Source organism: Macrotis lagotis, chromosome X (genome assembly GCF_037893015.1).
Source record: "Macrotis lagotis isolate mMagLag1 chromosome X, bilby.v1.9.chrom.fasta, whole genome shotgun sequence".
Classification (NCBI taxonomy): Eukaryota; Metazoa; Chordata; class Mammalia; order Peramelemorphia; family Peramelidae; genus Macrotis; species Macrotis lagotis.
Window position 1 is genome coordinate 463,724,381 of NC_133666.1, and position 17,874 is coordinate 463,742,254.

A 17,874-nucleotide genomic window follows, 5' to 3' on the forward strand; every position below is an offset into this window, starting at 1 on the left:
CTATGTAAATTTCTTTTGTTCTTCCTCTCTGCCCTAAAGATGGCTATTAGACATGAATATTATATATATATATGATACATACATATATATAATATGCATATATATGCAGATAGCATCTTTTTTCATATGCTCTTTATTAAAGTTGATTTGGATATTTATAATAGTCAAAACGACTTATTCACTCAAAGTCATTCTTTTTTTTTTAACGTTTGTTTTTTTTTTTGCAAGGCAATGGGGTTAAGTGGCTTGCCCAAGACCACACAGCTAGGTAATTATTAAGTGTCTGAGGCCAGATTTGAACTCATCCAGTGCCGGTGCTCTATCCACTGCGCCACCTACCCACCTCCTCAAAGTAATTCTTAAAACAACACTGCAGTTACTGAATCCAATGTTCTCTTGGTTCTGCTCATTTCACTTTTCATTATTTCATAGAAGCCTACCCATTTATTTCATAAGATCATTGAGCTCATCATTTCTCATATTACAATAGTAGTCTATCATAATCATATACTACAATTTGTTTAGCTATTCCAATTGATGTGCATACCTGAAATTTCCAGTTCGTTGCCATAAGAAAGAGAATTACTATAAACATTTTTGGAACACATAGGTTCTTTTCTATTTTTAACAATCATTTTTTGAAATAGACCTAGTAGTACTGCTGGGTCAAAGGAAATTTAATAACTCTGGGCATAACTCCAGGTTGCTCTCCAAAATGGTTGGGGCATTCACAATTTGACCAACAATGAAACAGTGTCCCATTTTTTCCACCTCCCATCTAATATTTGCCATTTTCCCCATCAAACATCTTAGCCAATATGATAGATCTCAAATAATATCTCAAGGTAGTTTCAATTTGCATTTCACTAATGAAAGTGATTTAGAACATTTTTTCACATGATTATAAAATGCTTTGATTATCAGAAAACTGCCTGTTCATATCCTTTGATCATTTATCAATTGGGGAATGATTCACATTTTTATAGAGTTAACAACTTTCTTTATTTGAAATGTGAGACCTTTATCTGAGAAACTATCTATAAAACTTTTCCCCAATGTTCTACGTTCCTTCTGATATTGATTACATGTGCTTTCTTTGAATTAAATCTTTAATTTAATATAATTGAATTTTCTATTTTATACTTAATTTTGTTCTTCATGTTTATTCATAAATTGATCATTTATTCATAAATCTAATATGCAATGTATTCTATGTTCTTCCAGTTTGCTTGTAGTATCTCTCTTTTTTTTTTTTCTGGCAAGGCAATGGGATTAAGTGACTTGTCCAGAGTTGCACATCTAGATAATTTCTAAGTGTCTGAGTCCATTTTTGAACTCAGGTTCTCCTGCCTCCAGGGCTGGTGCTGTATCCACTGCACCAACTAGCTGCCCCCTAGTATCTCTCTTTATATCTAGGTCATATATCCACTTTGATCTCATCTTTGTATAAAAAAGTTTTTTACTCCCTTGTTTATAAATTCCTTTGAGTTCTGCCTTGCATAATGTTTGTAGAAATCAGAAGTGATGTTAAAACAGTTTTTTTCTTATAAACAAATACAAAATGAGAAAAGAAAAAAACTGCCATGTAAACTGTAGAATATAAGGTTAATATAAAACAATAAATTTCCATTTCAAGTAAACCTATGTACAAATACTACACATTGTTTACAAAGCTGCTCAGATTTTCTTTGCTCCCTTTTTTTCATTCTTTAACAGATGACTCCCTGAAAAGGTTTGAGAAAGTCATAAAATGGAAAATAATAAATGATGGAAAAGCAAAATATGCCAATAAAAGTATCTTTAAAAAAAACTAATTCAACAAATAAGTGTTTGGAGTTTTTTAAGGTCTTCCCAGAAAAAAGAACTTTGCTTTCTCCTTGAGTCATCCCAAGTTATTATCATCAGACAACTCCCAAGAATATAAAGATAAGGCTCAAACTAGACTTCAATAATAATCTCCTTTTTATTCAAAATGCATTTCCACAAATTTATTTTGTACATATCCCAGGGTGACTATTTGGAAGAGATTTGAAGAAAAATAAATTGAGCTTTCAGTTAAGCAAGAAAAGAAAACTATTATAAACCAAATGAGTTTCAAAGATTAAAAGTTCATATCTGGCTACTCCTAAAGAAAAAATAACTTCTTCCTTAAGCATTAGGAAAACTAAATTGAAGACCTACTGCACTTAAAGGAAACTCACTGGAGGAAATAATAAATGTTGTTAATGAAACTTTAACTCTTTCTCTATGCAGAAAGAGAAGCTAAGCCTCCAAGTCTATCAAAAAGAGCAGAGACAAAAAACAGAAACGGACAAAACCATCATCCTACTTATAGGGACTCTTAATTGAGCCAACCAGGCAAAGACTGCAAGAGAAAAATCCTTTAAAATTCCAAACTTTTAGCTCTTCCTGGCAATCATGTAACCTAGGAAAGAAATAAGGGCAAAGGTTGAATTCAAAAAGACATTCAGCATTTAAAAGACATTGTCTTTCTTTCCCAGGAATCCAGCCTGAAATGAATGGATTGGACTCACCTACAAATATTTAAATGGACCTATACCTTCATCAGTTCAGAAGTTGCTGCCATCTATTCAGGTTATAATTGATTCAAATCTGTCCTTTATGACTTTTTCATGTCCTCCCCTAAAGGTAACACAGGGGCTCTACCCACATATACTGGAAGCCTTTTTTACTTTCTCCTGACATTTCAGTGCCAGTGAAGAAATACAGTCATATAAACATTCATTCCTCACATTGGCAACATGATCATTCCATCTTCTCTTTTTGTCATATAATTCCTTGATATCATCTGTTAATTACTGTTCAAATTAATAAGCATGTATTGCAAACTCCTCACACCCAACACGCACCTTTCCATTGTCCTTTGAGTGAAGAGAACAGAGGAAAAAAATGTTTGGTTTGAAATTAAGTCTTTGCATTGGGTAAATAAAGGAGCTTTGCAATTTCCCAAATGTAATTCAGTTTGCTCTTCTTTGGAATTTTGGCTTAGTTCATTGTTCTTACTAGTTGTTAGTCTTAAAGATATATACTATGACACAAGCTCTTTAGGATGTCCATTCAAATATATGCTTATAGCAAAACAATAAATATTTTTCATTCACTTTGGTCTTTCTTTTGTGGTTGGATGGAACAAACTCATTTGAATTATTGAAAATTTCTTTCAGGAAATTCTTCTTAGGGTTTTATATAGTCAAAATAATGTCATTTACAAACAGAAGCATCTGGGAATCATCCTCCAATAGGGAATCTTCCTCAACCTGGATTTGTTCCATTAGTGTTAAATACTTTTGATAAACATATATTTTCCTCTTTTATATCCTATCTGATGTAGTATATTATCAAAGGACTAAAAAAAAATCAAAGAATTGTTTCCATTGTGACATCTTTCTTCTAAGGAGTTTTTAATGATGTTCACATATGAACAAGAGCTGGGGTGTGCTAGAACCAGATTATGCTGACTCAAGAGCAATAGGTGGTTAAATTTTCATTGAAAGCTTTTACACCTTGGAAATAAGCAAATGCTACAAACTAGGACTTGATTTACTGCTTAGTTGATTGTTTAAGCTTAATGAAAGTGATGGAGAAAATATGAATAATAGAGATAAAACTTTAAAGTGTACTATTATTACTCCCATTTTACAGATGAGGAGACTGAGGCTGAAAAAAATTAAATGACTTGCCCAATGTCACACAGCTAGTAAATGTCTAAGAACATATTTTAACTCAAATTTTCCTGATTCCTAAGTCCAGGGTTCTCTCAGCTAGATGAGTCCCTCAGCTAATATTATAAGGGAGTTGGTTGGCCTAGATCTCTAAAAATCTAATGACTACTTCTATATACCCTATTTAAGAATGACTATCAGGAGGGTTTTAGTATTATTAAATCTCAAAGATAATCTCGTCTAACTTTTCACAAACTATAAACCTCTCTTAGTAAATGTTTGTTAAAGCCTTTTACTATATTATCTAAGACTTCCCAATGCAGTCAATTTAATTTTCTGGTATAGGTCTTACTGCAGAAAGTTTTTTCTATATTTAGCAATACTCTAAATTCCCAGAGCCATCATGAAACATGTTTCCTATTAAATTTGGCTATACCATGATACCAATTCTGTTAGCTCCTTTTCTCACCACTCCAAGGATTATGTCCTTTGCATTATGTCTTTTGATTTCATTTATAGTTCCAATATTAGAATATGGTTCAGTTCTGCAGTAGTGTTCAATTTTCTCATAAATGGACCAAGAACTAAATTCATGTTATGATATAAGAAGCCATGTGACTCTTGAGCAACCTGTCACTTTTTAGTATCACTATCACTGAAGAATTATAAGTCATTTTATATTTTTTTCCATTACATGAATGCCATAACCAAAAATAGTCAATAATGTTCAATGTCAACTTCCCAGTAGTTACTGTCTCTCCTTGACTAGATTTGTCCTTAGACAAGAGATACATAATTTATAGATGGACCCATATTCAAATCCTATCCTGCTTGGCAAAATTTAAAGAAAAGTTGTTCTTAACTGTAGATCTGGTAATTTACATTTTTGAATATTTTGATAACTGTTATTTCAATATAATTGGTTTTCCTTTTAATCTTACATAATGCTTTTAATGCATTTGAAAACATTATTCTAGTCTCATCAGACTGACAAAAAATATATAATATTCATTCTATAAAATTCACTCTATAATATTCATTCTACTACAGCCTGTAGATAAACTCAGGAAAAACCTGAACATCATGATGGGGCATCAGAATAAAACTTCAGAGGAAAATCAATGACAAGATAACATAGTCCTATTTCATATATTTTGTTCACCAATAACCTCCACGTTTGGATGTCATTAAAATATTATGGGTTTTTTGTTTTTGTTTTCTGTTTTTTCATTTCTTTTAACTTCTTTGATAAAATATATAATGAGGATGACAGGAAAAAATGGAATAAAAACTTTGGCACACTGGTTAATTTCAAAATGAGATTGTATTAAAGTTCCAAAATTCACATGAATACTAAAACAAATGACATGAGAATACACTGGACTCCCTAACTTTACTGTTCTTCAGTCTTTTTTCAATAGTGTCAAAATCTTCATGACCCCATTTGGAATTTTTTTGGCAAAAATACTGAAGAAGTTTGATTTTCCTTCTCCAGCTCATTTTATAGATGAGGAAACTAAAGCAAATAGGGTAATACAACTAGTGAGTATCTAAGGCTGGACTTGAACTAACAAAAAGGAATCTTCCTGACTTGAGTCCCAGTCCTCTATCTACTGTAGCACCTAGTTGTCTCTGTTACCTTTTACTAAAAATATTAAATTCAATATTTGGTTACTGAGGTTTAAACAGACTTGTCACAAGTAGGGAGAAGGTCTCTCTTATAATGGTGATCTCAGAAAATGGATTGCAAGACTGGGGTTATGAAAAGGTTACACTGTCATTATTTAAATATGTAAAGATGCACAGAAATACTATTTGTGAATATAAAAAAGGAAATCTTTGTTTGCCTTTGTGAACTTTAATCTCCTTCTTTAGCTAAGATGATATCCAAAGTGAAAAGGCATCTCAAAGAGAATAAATAATGAAGATAACTCAATCCACCATCAGCTGATGGCCAAGTAATGTATCAATTAACCTAGCTCAAATACTGAAGAAACCAACTAGGGCATAACATGTAAGATTTTTAATATTTTTTGGAAATGCATGTAAAAAAGGTGAGAAATTCAAATCTTGATAGCACACAGCTAAAGATTTTTGTAACCCATCAAGTCACATGTTTCACAATGAAGGATTCAGCAACTGGTAAACAGTAAACACACAGGGGGAACAATTTTTAAACTTTGCCTAAGGCACACAAACATTTTGTTCCAACAAAGTTGTTCTGATACACATTTATTTTCCAATAATTTGCCAATGTCATTATCCAGAAAGTCAGTTAAGGACTATGACAAAAGACTCTAAGGATCATAGTCAAAGAGCCTTTTAGAAGCTTTAAAAAGACATTTAATGAGCCCCATTTTCAAAGTCAATATTTAAAACTAATCCCTAGAATTAAGTTGGGTACTTGGGAAAATAATTTATTTTCTCTTCTAAATTTAGCAAACTATTGATTAAAAATGCTATGCCTTCTAATGGCTTCAAAGGGTTAATGTGACTTCCAAAGTTACTTAAGACAATGGGAGAATCTGAATTGTTATAAATATCTCTATATGTGGAGGCATGTATATAGTGTATGGTCAAAGAAGTAGAAGGAGGAAGGAAATAAGTTTTTATCAAGCATCTATAAGATGGTAAGCATTATGACAAATATTTTACAAATATTACTTCATTTGGTTTAAACAGAATATAAAGTTTTTAAAAGAATTAAATTAAAAAGTCTTATAAAAATAATTCAAAATCATCAGAAAAGAAAAATGGAAATTAATACAATACATAATGTCTGATTATTATCTTTCCAATTAGGTTGTGAATTTCTCAAGAGCAGGGTCTTCCTTCTGCCTCTCTTTGTAACCTCAGTTATAAACATAATAAACATCATCATCATCATCATCATCATCATCATCATCATCATCATCATCATAAAGTATGCTTGTCCTTCATTCTCAAAGAAGACCATGATATCAAGGAAGCGATGTCAGGACAAGCACATGAACTGGATTTGACTGAGGGGATGCTGTGTTTGGTCACCAGCCTCACTTTCTCCTCCAGAACTATCTGGATCCAGTTGAAAATATGAAACACGATGATTAGAGATGGCCCTGAATGTGAGAAAATCAGGGTGAAGTGACTCGCACTAGGTCACATAGTAAATATCTGAGGCTGGATTCAGACTCGATCCTTCTAACTGCAAGACTAGTGCTCTATCCACTGTGCCACATAGTTGCCCCTATTTCATACTAAATGAATGACTGAATACAATTGAGATTTCACATTATTCCCAGAAAATTGGGAAAGATAACAAAAGACAGAAATGTTCAATATTGGGAGAGTTACTAGAAGACAGGCAGATAAACTGATAAAGAATAGATAGAGGAGCCTCAAATAGTGCTAAGCATTTTGGAAAATAATTTGAAATTAAGTAAAATCTCCTTAAGATTATCGTGATTTATCTGAAAAATTAAAAAGAAAAGAAATTTTAAAAAATAATGTCATTAAACAACTAATACTCTTTGATTCAATTGTCCCATTACTGGACATATACCCCAGAGAAGTCAAGAGGAGGAGAAAGACCTTCATTTATTCCAAAATATTTATAATAGTATTTCTAATAGTATTTGATAAACACCTAAAAATAAATTTGCTATCCAATGATTGAGTAACACTGCCTATGGAAACAATGGTATGTTAAACATTGCATTACAATAAATGATGACTATGAGAAATTCTAAGAAACTGTGCCTATGGAAATAATGGTATGTTAAACACTGCATTACAATAAATGATGACTATGAGAAATTCTAAGAAACATGGGGTTACATGAATTGATGCAGAGTGAAGTATGCAAGCCTGAATGAATGGTATACTAGTGTATAAAAGCCGGTATTATGCCTTTGTAATTGCTCATTGTTCCATCTCATAAATGCAAGATGCCTCAAAATGTGAAAACAGCACAGTGGATAGTGTAGTGAGCATAGAATCAGAAAGATCCGAGTTCAAATCTGCCATCAGACACTTTCTGGTTCTGTGACAGGTTCAGGTTACTTAACCTCTATATTAGTTTCCTCAAATTATAAATTATAAAATGTAGCAAGAGTACCTGCTTCTCAGGGTTTTTTTGAGATAATATTTGTGAAGTACTTAGTAGTTTCTGGCACAGAGCAAATGGTTAAGAAACTTGCTGCTCCTGGTCTTCCCACACTGAGTTAAACTGATGCCATAGATGGTTGTTCAGATAGCTGGTTGAGCATTAATTTGAGATTCAGATCCTAAAAACCATAGTATTCTTCCCCATATTTCTAGACTTCGCAATTGAATCAAAGAGTATTAATTGTTTAGTGACGTTTTTTAAAATTTCTTTTCTTTTTAATTTTTCAAATAAAACAAGATAATCTTAAAGGAGATTGTTTACTTAATTTCAAATTATTTTCCAAAATGCTTAGCACTATTTGAGGATCCTCTATCTATCCTTTATCAGTTTATGTGCCTGTCTTCTAGTGCTATTTTAAAAAAATTCCAAAAAAACCTAATTAGTATGTATTATTAGTTTTGTTTGTGCATTTTCTTCTCTAGTATGGCACTGACTAGCAGCAAAATCACTTGTCTTGGAGAGCATTCACTATTAAATGATAGAGAAAAATGGATAGGAGAGACTTATCACCTGCCCCTTTCCAATTATGCCTGTGAAATTCATAGTAAGGCAGTTCACTTGTTAATTCAGAAAGAAAAAAAAAGGTCATTAGTAAAGGAAGTGAACTAATTCAATATTTTTATTGCAACCTCAGTCTGAAGAATGAGAATCAGGTGGTAACTGACAATAGAAGTTTATTAAGTCATATTCTTTCCTCATTTAACATGGAAAAAAGCTAAGAGTCCATGGAGATTTTTTTAAAAATAACTTTATGGGATGCTCAGACAGAGTTCTGTAGCCATGAAATCAAGTTGTTTTTTTCAGTAAAAAGTTTAATTGAACTAATCAAGGAATGAACCCAGAAGCATGGCATCAATATAAAAAATTAGGTAATCATCCCAAAATCATGGTGATGTGTCATCAATTTTGTAATCATTACCCATTACTTCACAATGATTCCAAAAGACAGAATTCTAATATCCTCCCCAAAATTTCTAAATCACTTTATCTCATATGGAATGGTAGGAAGAGAATTCTTACCTTAGTCATTCCTATAAATTAGAAATATTGTGATTGGTGCATGAATATATAGAATGTTGTGTTGTATTCCACATGAATGATTAATATGGAAATATTAAATATGATGAATACAGACAAGCATGGATAGATTTCTCCACTCTGTTGCAAAATGAAGTAAGCAGAGACAAGATAGCAATATAAACACTGACTATAGCAGCAAAGTGGCACAACTGATAGGGTGTGGGACTTGGGAGCCAGGAAGACAAGTTCGAATTCTGTCTCAGGCACTTAATACATATGTGACTCTTAGCAAGTTTAATTGGTATGCCTTCCAGGACTGTGCAAACAAATTGAAATAACACTGGTAAAGTCTTTGCAGACCTCAGAATGATTTATATTTTCTAGCTAGTAGCAGAACTGGTTATTCTAATCACTGGGAACTGAAAAAAACAACTGTATAATAATCAAAAATGGATGAAGAAAAATTACAATAAACAAGCATAATTTCAAAAAAATATATAAGAAGATACCAGTACCCTACTCCTTTTTTTAAAGGTGGAGGAGTCACAGGAATGGTAGATTGCATATTTTCCAATATTTTCCAAAGATCAATTCATTTTGTGATTTTTATCTCTTCTGTCTCTTTTCTTTTTCATTTAAAATATTATTTGTCATATGAGACAGCTCTTTGGGAAAAAGAAAAACAAAGGGAGAAATTGTGGTGATACAAAAAGAAAGATAACAATAAAAGTTTATATAAAAAAGGAACATTGATGTAGATATCAAGGACTTATCTCACACCAAGAACTATAGAAACAGGGGCAGCTAGGTAGTGCAGTGGATAGAACACTGGCCCTGGAGTCAGGAGTACCTGAGTTCAAATCTGGCCTCAGACACTTAATAATTACCTAGCTGTGTAGCCTTGGGCAAGCCACTTAACCCCATTGCCTTGCAAAAACCTAAAAAAGAACTATGGAAACAGAAGGCACTTAAACTTGAGCAACACATCAGTCCCAAAGAAAACTCAAATTATTCCACCTTGTCAGACCACTTAAGGTCAAGGTAGGTTTAATGAATGAGAGAAATTTATGACTGAAGGAAGACTTGGAATAAGTTTCATCCAAACTCCCGATTTTTAAGATTACAAATTTAATGCAGAGAGATTATGACTTGCTCTGAATCATACACCTGAAGACTGGAAGAAATTAGATGAGTACCTACATCTAATCCAGAGCTCTTCTTAGGGATAGAAGCTCTTGAAAGGAGAAGTCAAAGCTTCAAAAAGCTGGAGTTTCCACAAAGCAAAAAGTATTTAGCCAAGAAAATTTGTTTATCCAAAAAATATTTATCACACCTATTTCATATAGATAGATATATGCACACAATACACATACACAAAAACACACACCTATTCTCCTGCATTTAGAATGAAAACTATTGGGGGCAGGGTTGTTTTTTATTTTCCTTTGTATTCCTAACCCCTGATGTAAAGTCTTGCCACATAGTCATCTAATAAATGTTCATTAAATACCATTATCAGGATGCTGCCCCAATCAAACATCCTTTGGAGATGAATGGGAAGGAAAGAAGCTCAAATTTACCTAATTTGCTTTAACAATAATTCCTTTTGCCTTTTGACTTTCAAAATAGTATTTTATTATGTGGAGAATATTATTTCATTTTCATAGAGAAGTACACAAAATAACAACAATAAATCTTGAAATAGTTAAGGAAAGTATTTTAATTCTCATTTTACAAATGAAGAAATTAAATTCTCCAGTGCTATACATCTGATTAGTTATAAATAAATAAAATTGAAAAATGAATGAGAAATAACTTCCCCTAGGATGAATTGATTACTTTTGCTGGCTACTTTAACATATTTAGATCAATATGGTCAAATTCAGATGGAAAATAGGAATCACTAACCTGGACATGGCTATATGTTGACACAGTTTTAAAATGAATAACTATGTTTTATTATATCTTTATTTATTTTCTTAAGTATTTCCCAGTTAAATTTTAATTTGGTTCATTCACACTTAGAAGTGTTGTGAATCACCTGCAGTCTACAGGTCACATTTGACACTCTAATTTTCAATTAATAATCTTAGTCTTAAATGCCTATCTGATATTTTTTTTCACATGATATATTTACCCTTCTATACTGACCCACATTGTACTCTGCTAACAAGTTAGTTAGGTACAATGGATAGAGTTTTGGGTCTGGGGACAGGAAGACTTGTCTTTCTGAATACAAATATAGCTTTAGACACTAACAATCTGTGATACCCTAGCAAGTCACCTGTTTGCCTCAGTTTCTTCAACTGTAAAATGAGCTAGAGAAGATAATGGCAAACAATTATAGTATCTTTGCCAAGAATACCCCCAAATGGGGTCAAATACAACTGAAAATGACTAAATAGCAACAACACATACCTCTCCTTCTAGCTATCCTCTGGGTTTTCATGATGTTGCTCCTTGTTTTTCATCCTTTTTGTCTTTTCTTGGCTAGATTATCAAGCACCCGCTACCTTCTAAATGTGGGTTTACTATCAAGACTCTCCTGAGTCTTCTTCCCTCTCCCTACATTGTCTTTCTAGTATTATCTCCAGAACCAAGAAGACTTCCAATCAGGATACCATAAATAATTCTTAATAAGGAGAAACATAGAATATAATCTTATCTGTGATAATCAGTGAATGACCTCAAACTCTCTTACTTCATGTACAGTGAGACTACTACCTGACTACCTATCTCATGGGGGTTCTGTGAACATCAAGTAAAATTTATATAAATATATATATATATATATATATATATATATATATACATATATATATATATATATATGTATAGCACTTTGAAATGTCACCTGTGATGTTTATTATTCTAAAACTGCTAAATATTATTTACACTGGAATCATATGGTTCAGACTACAGAATTATTGTTCAGTTTGTCTTCAGTTTTATCAAATTCTTCATTGACCCCATTTGGAATTTTCTTGCCATTTCCTTATCCAATTCAATTTATAAATGAGGCAAACTGAGGTAAGTAATTTATCAAAGGTTTCATAGCTAGTAAGTATCTGAGGCCAGATTTAAAAATGAAAGATAAGTCTTCTGACTTCCTCAGATTTGAACATGGAAGATAAGTATTCTGACTTCAGACCCAACACTCTATCCACTGGACCAACTAGCTGCCTTTAACACCATGCAGAGACCAAGTAAAAAGATCACTGCTGTACTTCTACAAAATTTGTAAATTCTATGTAAAGATATGTATTTATGCATGAAAATTTTATGGACATAAATTATTTTTAATAGTACATCACTGTCTACCAATAAAGTAAAAAAGTAGTCTTGGGATTAAGAGTAGGCAGGGGAGATTGCAATGCAATATTCAGATAGAAGGGAGGCAATGCAGAAAACTTTTAAGAATTACAATTTCTATGTGTACATATATTTAATGCCAGAAAAGACCACTTCTTTTGAATTATGGTTATTTAATTTATGACAAGTCAAATATATTAAGGAAACTCATGAGGCCCTTTGAACATAACACAAGGAAAGCAAGACTTCGGCTCAAGTTGTGTCATAATTTTTAAACATTACCGGGGAACACAAAATGTATTGTCCTGGTTAAATAAATCCCCAAAATTTTCTTAGATGATAATTCAAATAGAAGTTTTTAAAGTATATGACAAAAATAGATGGATGGATGGTGGGACAGACAGATGATAGAGAGAAATAATATAGGTAGATATAGATTGTCCTAAAGCTCTTCTTTTCCTAAATATGTGGGCATGTACCAATGCTAAAGGTCAGATAGATAACAGAGTAATTACATCTTTCTTTAAAAGTCAAGAAAAGAGTATATTGTAAATATAGTGGGTAAAGCATTGGATTTGAGGTCAGGTAACAAGGCCAAAATTCCTGGTCATCTACAGATTAGCTGAGTGACCTTAGTCATGTTACCACCCATCTCTGGAAATTGTATTCTCATCTATAAAATGAAGTAGATGAAGTCAGTTAACCCCACTGCCTTGCAAAAACAAAAACAAAAACAAAATGAAATAGATGAATAAGATGACCAGGCATCAACTCTTACATTTCTTTACACTGTGAAACTTCTGAAAAATGGACTTTGGGATAAGCCCAAGAAGGAGATGTGTAACAAAGGATAAACAAATGAAGGGTCTTTTAACCTTAAAATTGAGAAATATTTTGTGATATACTACATAATCATGAATAATAAAACTGCATGTTAATTTATTAAAGATATTAATTTTCATAACTTGGATTTGTTAAAAATCTTAGATTGGAATCTATTTTCAAAAATGAAAGAAATGCTTCAAAAGCAGGATAGAAGAGATGCCAAAAGCAAATTTGCAAGTGTGTGTGAAAAAAAAGAACAGAGGAAAAATAACAATAAATAATAACTTTCTCTCTCTTCATTTTATTAAGGCAACCATATACCCCTGCTTTTAGGCCTAGAGACACTTCACATTTATTTTTGAGATGCCACTGTTGCATAACTAAAACGCATTTCAATTGGATTGAATGTCAAGTTATATAATTGCCAAGATTAGTGAAATCTATTTTGCTTTTTCAGCAAACATTAAGATAGGTCTCCGGGGAATGATAACTACAAAGCAGCAACCTTCTATTAACAATAAGAAGCATGTTCTCTATTATTTGCAACATACATCATTTGAGTAAAAGATCTCATACTTATAGGAATCCATGATCTCATCAGTCTGAGTGTGCCCTCCACTGGGAGAGACTGAAAACCCTTCACTGCTTTTTCTTCTTGCAAGATTTTTGCTCATGTTTCCAAGTTGCTTCTTCCTTCCTTCCTTCCTTCACTGGATCTATCTAAAATGATGGAATCTTTCCTCTAATTCTTCTTTCTTTTGATCACATCACAGTCAATTTATATTCACATCCCCTTTCAAAGTCCCCTCTTTCCAACTGTCCCAATAGAAATACAACCCTCAAGAGCCAAAAGTTTGATTACATTATGATCAATTTATACTCACATCCTCTGTTTATGTACATTCCTTTCAAGTATCTTAAGAGAAATACAATTCTCAAGAGTTACAAGTATTGTCTTCCCTGGTAGGGAAGTAGACAGTTCAGTCTTATTGACTAACATTTCCCCCATATTCCATTTACTTTTTTACTTATCTCTTGAGTATTGTATTTGAGGATCAAATTTTCTGTTTAGTTCTGATCTTTTTATCAGGTTAAGTTAGAAAGTCTCCTATTGGGACGGTTAGGTTGCACAGTGAATACAGCACCGGCCTTGGAGTCAGGAGTACCTGGGTTCAAATCCAACCTCAGACACTTGATAATTACCTAGCCGTGTGCCTTGGGCAAGCCACTTAACCCCATTGCCTTGAAAAACCAAAAAAATAAATAAATAAAAAATGAAAAGTCCTTTTCCCCTGAAAGAATATGCAAAATTTTGCAGATTATTTGTTATAATCCAAGCTCCTCCAGACTATTCCGGGTCCTTTGATCCTTTAATATTGAAGTGCTAAGTCCTGTATAAAATCCTGAGTGGCTCCCTGGTATTTAAATTGCTTATTTTTGTTTGGTTATAGTATTGTCTCCTTTAGCTGACAATTTTGAAATTTGGCTAAAATATTACTTGGAGCTTTTATTTGGGGATCATTTTCTGGGAGTGATGGATGGATCTTTCAGGAACTGTTTTATCTCTTTGTTCTAGGACAGGGCTATACAAAATGGGATCTGCAGTGAGATTTTATGTGGCCCCCTGTGGGTTTACCAAATGTTTTAGTAAATGAAGCCAAGCTACCACAGAGCTCTCACTCAAATGACAAATTAAAATATACTGTCTATTTTTCAATAAAGACTTTTAAAAATAAGGTTAGACAGCTCTGATCTAGGATATTAGAACAATCTTTTTTTTCTGATCGTGGCTTTTAGGTAAAACAACAATTTGTAAACTATCTCTCCAGGTCAGTTATTTTTTCCTAAGAAGTAATTTACATTATTTTTATTTTTTCAGCCTTTTCGTTTTGTTTGATAGAATATTGGTCTCATACAGTCTTTAGTTTTCATTTGTCCAATTCTAGGCTTTTGAGTTTTATTTTCTTCAGTTAGCTTTTACTGTTTCCTTTTCCGGTTGGTTAATTTTACTTTAAGATCAGTTGATTTCCTTTTCCACTTTGTCAGTTTTATTTCCCATCCAATCACCATGCTCTTCCTGAAGTTTCTCCAAATCTGAAAATTTGTTTCATTGTTTTTGGGGGGGATTCTATTGCTTTAGGATCTATTAAGAGGCTTCATTCAAAATTGTTTTGGGAAAAGTTCTAGGAGCTTCCTAGCTTCAGGATGCCACCTTGGCTCAACCCTGGAAGCTTCCCCTTTGATTCTTTTAATATAGAAAGGTACCAATGTAGTTCTTGGGATGTCCCTTGAGCACATGTGGAAAAACTGCACACCATTGACAAAAATTGCACATCTTTGATACTCAAAGATTCATAACAAGAAGGAGCAACTAGATGGCTCAATGGATAAAGGACTTTATGTCAGGAGGACCTGAATTCAAATCCAGCTCCACATTTACCAGCTGTGTGAATCTGGGTAAGTCACTTAATCCCAACTGATCAAACAAAACAAAACAAAGAAAAAAATTTCTGTAGCAAAAATTCTGTAACAATCAGTGAATCCCAGTTCTGATTCACTTAACACCGATTCAAAAAAACAAAAACAAAAGCAAAAAGTTATATAACAAGAACTAATTAGTGAATCCTAGGTCTGGTTTAACTCTGTTTTGAAAAACTCTCACTTCTTTGTCTGTAAGGACTTCTAACATTATGAAACTGTCCTCTCACCGAAATATTTTTATGAATTCTTTATTTCACTAGATACATCCAACAATACAGATGGCAAACTCAGTTTAGGTGTGTGCTAATCAAATGTTTGAAGAAGGAAGCTAAATGTCAAAGTGTGGAAGTTGAAGTGATTTAAGACCCAAGATTCATTTCTGCTTCAAAATGCTCATTAGTTTTATGACTCTCCTCAGCCTCTACCAGAAGAACTCACTTAACCTTTCTGAGCCTCAGTTTCTTCAATTAATAAATGGGGATTAAAAATAGCACTCACTCCTAATACGCCAATGAGAAAATAAAAGAAAAATAAAATATATAAATATATAAAATAAATAAAATATAAAGGACTTTGCTAACCTTAAGAACTTTGATGATGTTTGGTCAAGACTTGACTCTTTGTGAGCCCATTTGGGGTGTTCTTGGCTCATTTTAGAGATGAAGAAACCTGAGGCAAACAGGGTGAAGTGACTTGCCCAGGTCTAATAAGTCTAAGATCAGATTTTTAACTCAGGAAGATACCACTTAATTGTCCTCAAAAAGCATTACATAAAAGTTACAGGTTATACATGGTAGGGATTTTTTTAAGGAAAAAAGATCATTATTAAATAAAACTATGCTTGAACAGTATTTTGAAATATAGATGTGATCTCTCTCCCTCTCAAGAACTGTAAAAATTCTAGTCATCTAATTGCAACAGCAGTTTGATTAAGCAGCAATAATCATATATCTAGCTGACCAATCCAGTGGAAACCCAGAGGAAGACATAGAATAAAAAAGTTGTAGTCTCTCCCAATATTCCCTGTACTTTCTAAAGACTCAGTCTGATAAAAAAAGAATATCCTTCAGTAAATCTGATTTGGTTATCTAAGTTATCTATGGGATCTCTTAACTTTCTGAGTGCAATTGTTTACTGCAAAAATGACTTACTTAGAGAGGCATTTGCCATTAAATTTAGTGGCAAATGCCTTAATAAGCCATATTATATCTACAGAGATCTATAAAGTGCTAATACAAAAGAGTGATTCCTACATGGGGAAAATCTGGAAGATCATGGAAAAGATATACAGTTTACCAAAAAAGGCATGGATGAGTTATAATTTACACCAGTGTTAGAAATACAATGATTTCTTCCAAACATCAAGGAGATCAGGGATTTACACACACACACACACACACACACACACACACACACAGCCATATTTTAACTAAAAACAGTCATTTATACCCTGAATTCTAAAAGCTAAACATCCAAATTGCTGAATTATTAAAATATGACCCTTAGATCTCATGGTTTACTATGGCAGTTAAACTTTTGAAGAAGATAATTATAGTTACCATGACAGGAAGTGGTCAAGCCATTCTTCTGGTTTTTGTCATCCTTCACTTGTTCCTACAAGAAAGAAAACTTCCAGTTTAGAGAATATTTTGGTTCATAATAAGACAATTTAAATACCACATTTTCTATATGGTCCAGAAATAAGAAGTCTTCACATGGGAATGCTATACTACATGATCTGACAAATATATTTGAATAAAGTAGATCTAAATTACTCAAGCCTTGGTTCTTGAAATCTTCAACAATTCACAATGAATCATAAATGTATAAATAAATTTCTGAGAACTAATGGGAGTTGAAAAGATAAGACAGGATATTATGTAAATTTCATGAAAATTAATAAAATATTCCAGGAAACTGATCCATTAATTTTCTTCTATTTCATGAAGTATTCTCAACTACATAGCAGCTTTAAATTAAGACCTCCTGTGATATATACACAGATTGTAGAACTCAAAGGCTGCTGTAGGTATCCTCTACACCTAAGTAATCAGAGGTCCATTCCCCCTCTCCCTTCCCACTTACTTCCTAAAACCTAACTAAAAAGCAAAAAATAAAAATAAAAAAATTTAAATCAAAAGTTTCTGATCCACTATGAGGATTTTATATAATATGTTTATACAGGTAAATTTATGCAGCAGACATCTAAAAAGAAAATAAATAAGTAGAAGAAAAGATAAAATGGCATAATAATGCAACCTGCTACATTTTCCCCCATGGCAAATTTAATAATATTCAGTATTATCCAATGGTATGTGAAATGCTGGTTTCATTTTCAAAGGAAAGTCCTTTATCCCAAATCCACTTCTCTTCTCCCAATACAAATGTGTAACCATTACAAATATA

General features: G+C 32.6%; 1 protein-coding gene across 8 annotated transcripts in view; it reads right to left on the minus strand.

Annotated features, from left to right (window-relative positions):
• L3MBTL4 (L3MBTL histone methyl-lysine binding protein 4) overlaps positions 1 to 17,874 on the minus strand; it is a 546,540-nt gene that overhangs the window by 375,074 nt on the left and 153,592 nt on the right. For all 8 annotated transcript variants that reach the window (XM_074202633.1, XM_074202631.1, XM_074202627.1 and 5 more), the window contains one exon: positions 17,028 to 17,082. In XM_074202633.1, the coding sequence (XP_074058734.1) occupies positions 17,028 to 17,082 (55 nt within the window). The remainder of the gene's footprint in view (positions 1 to 17,027; positions 17,083 to 17,874) is intronic.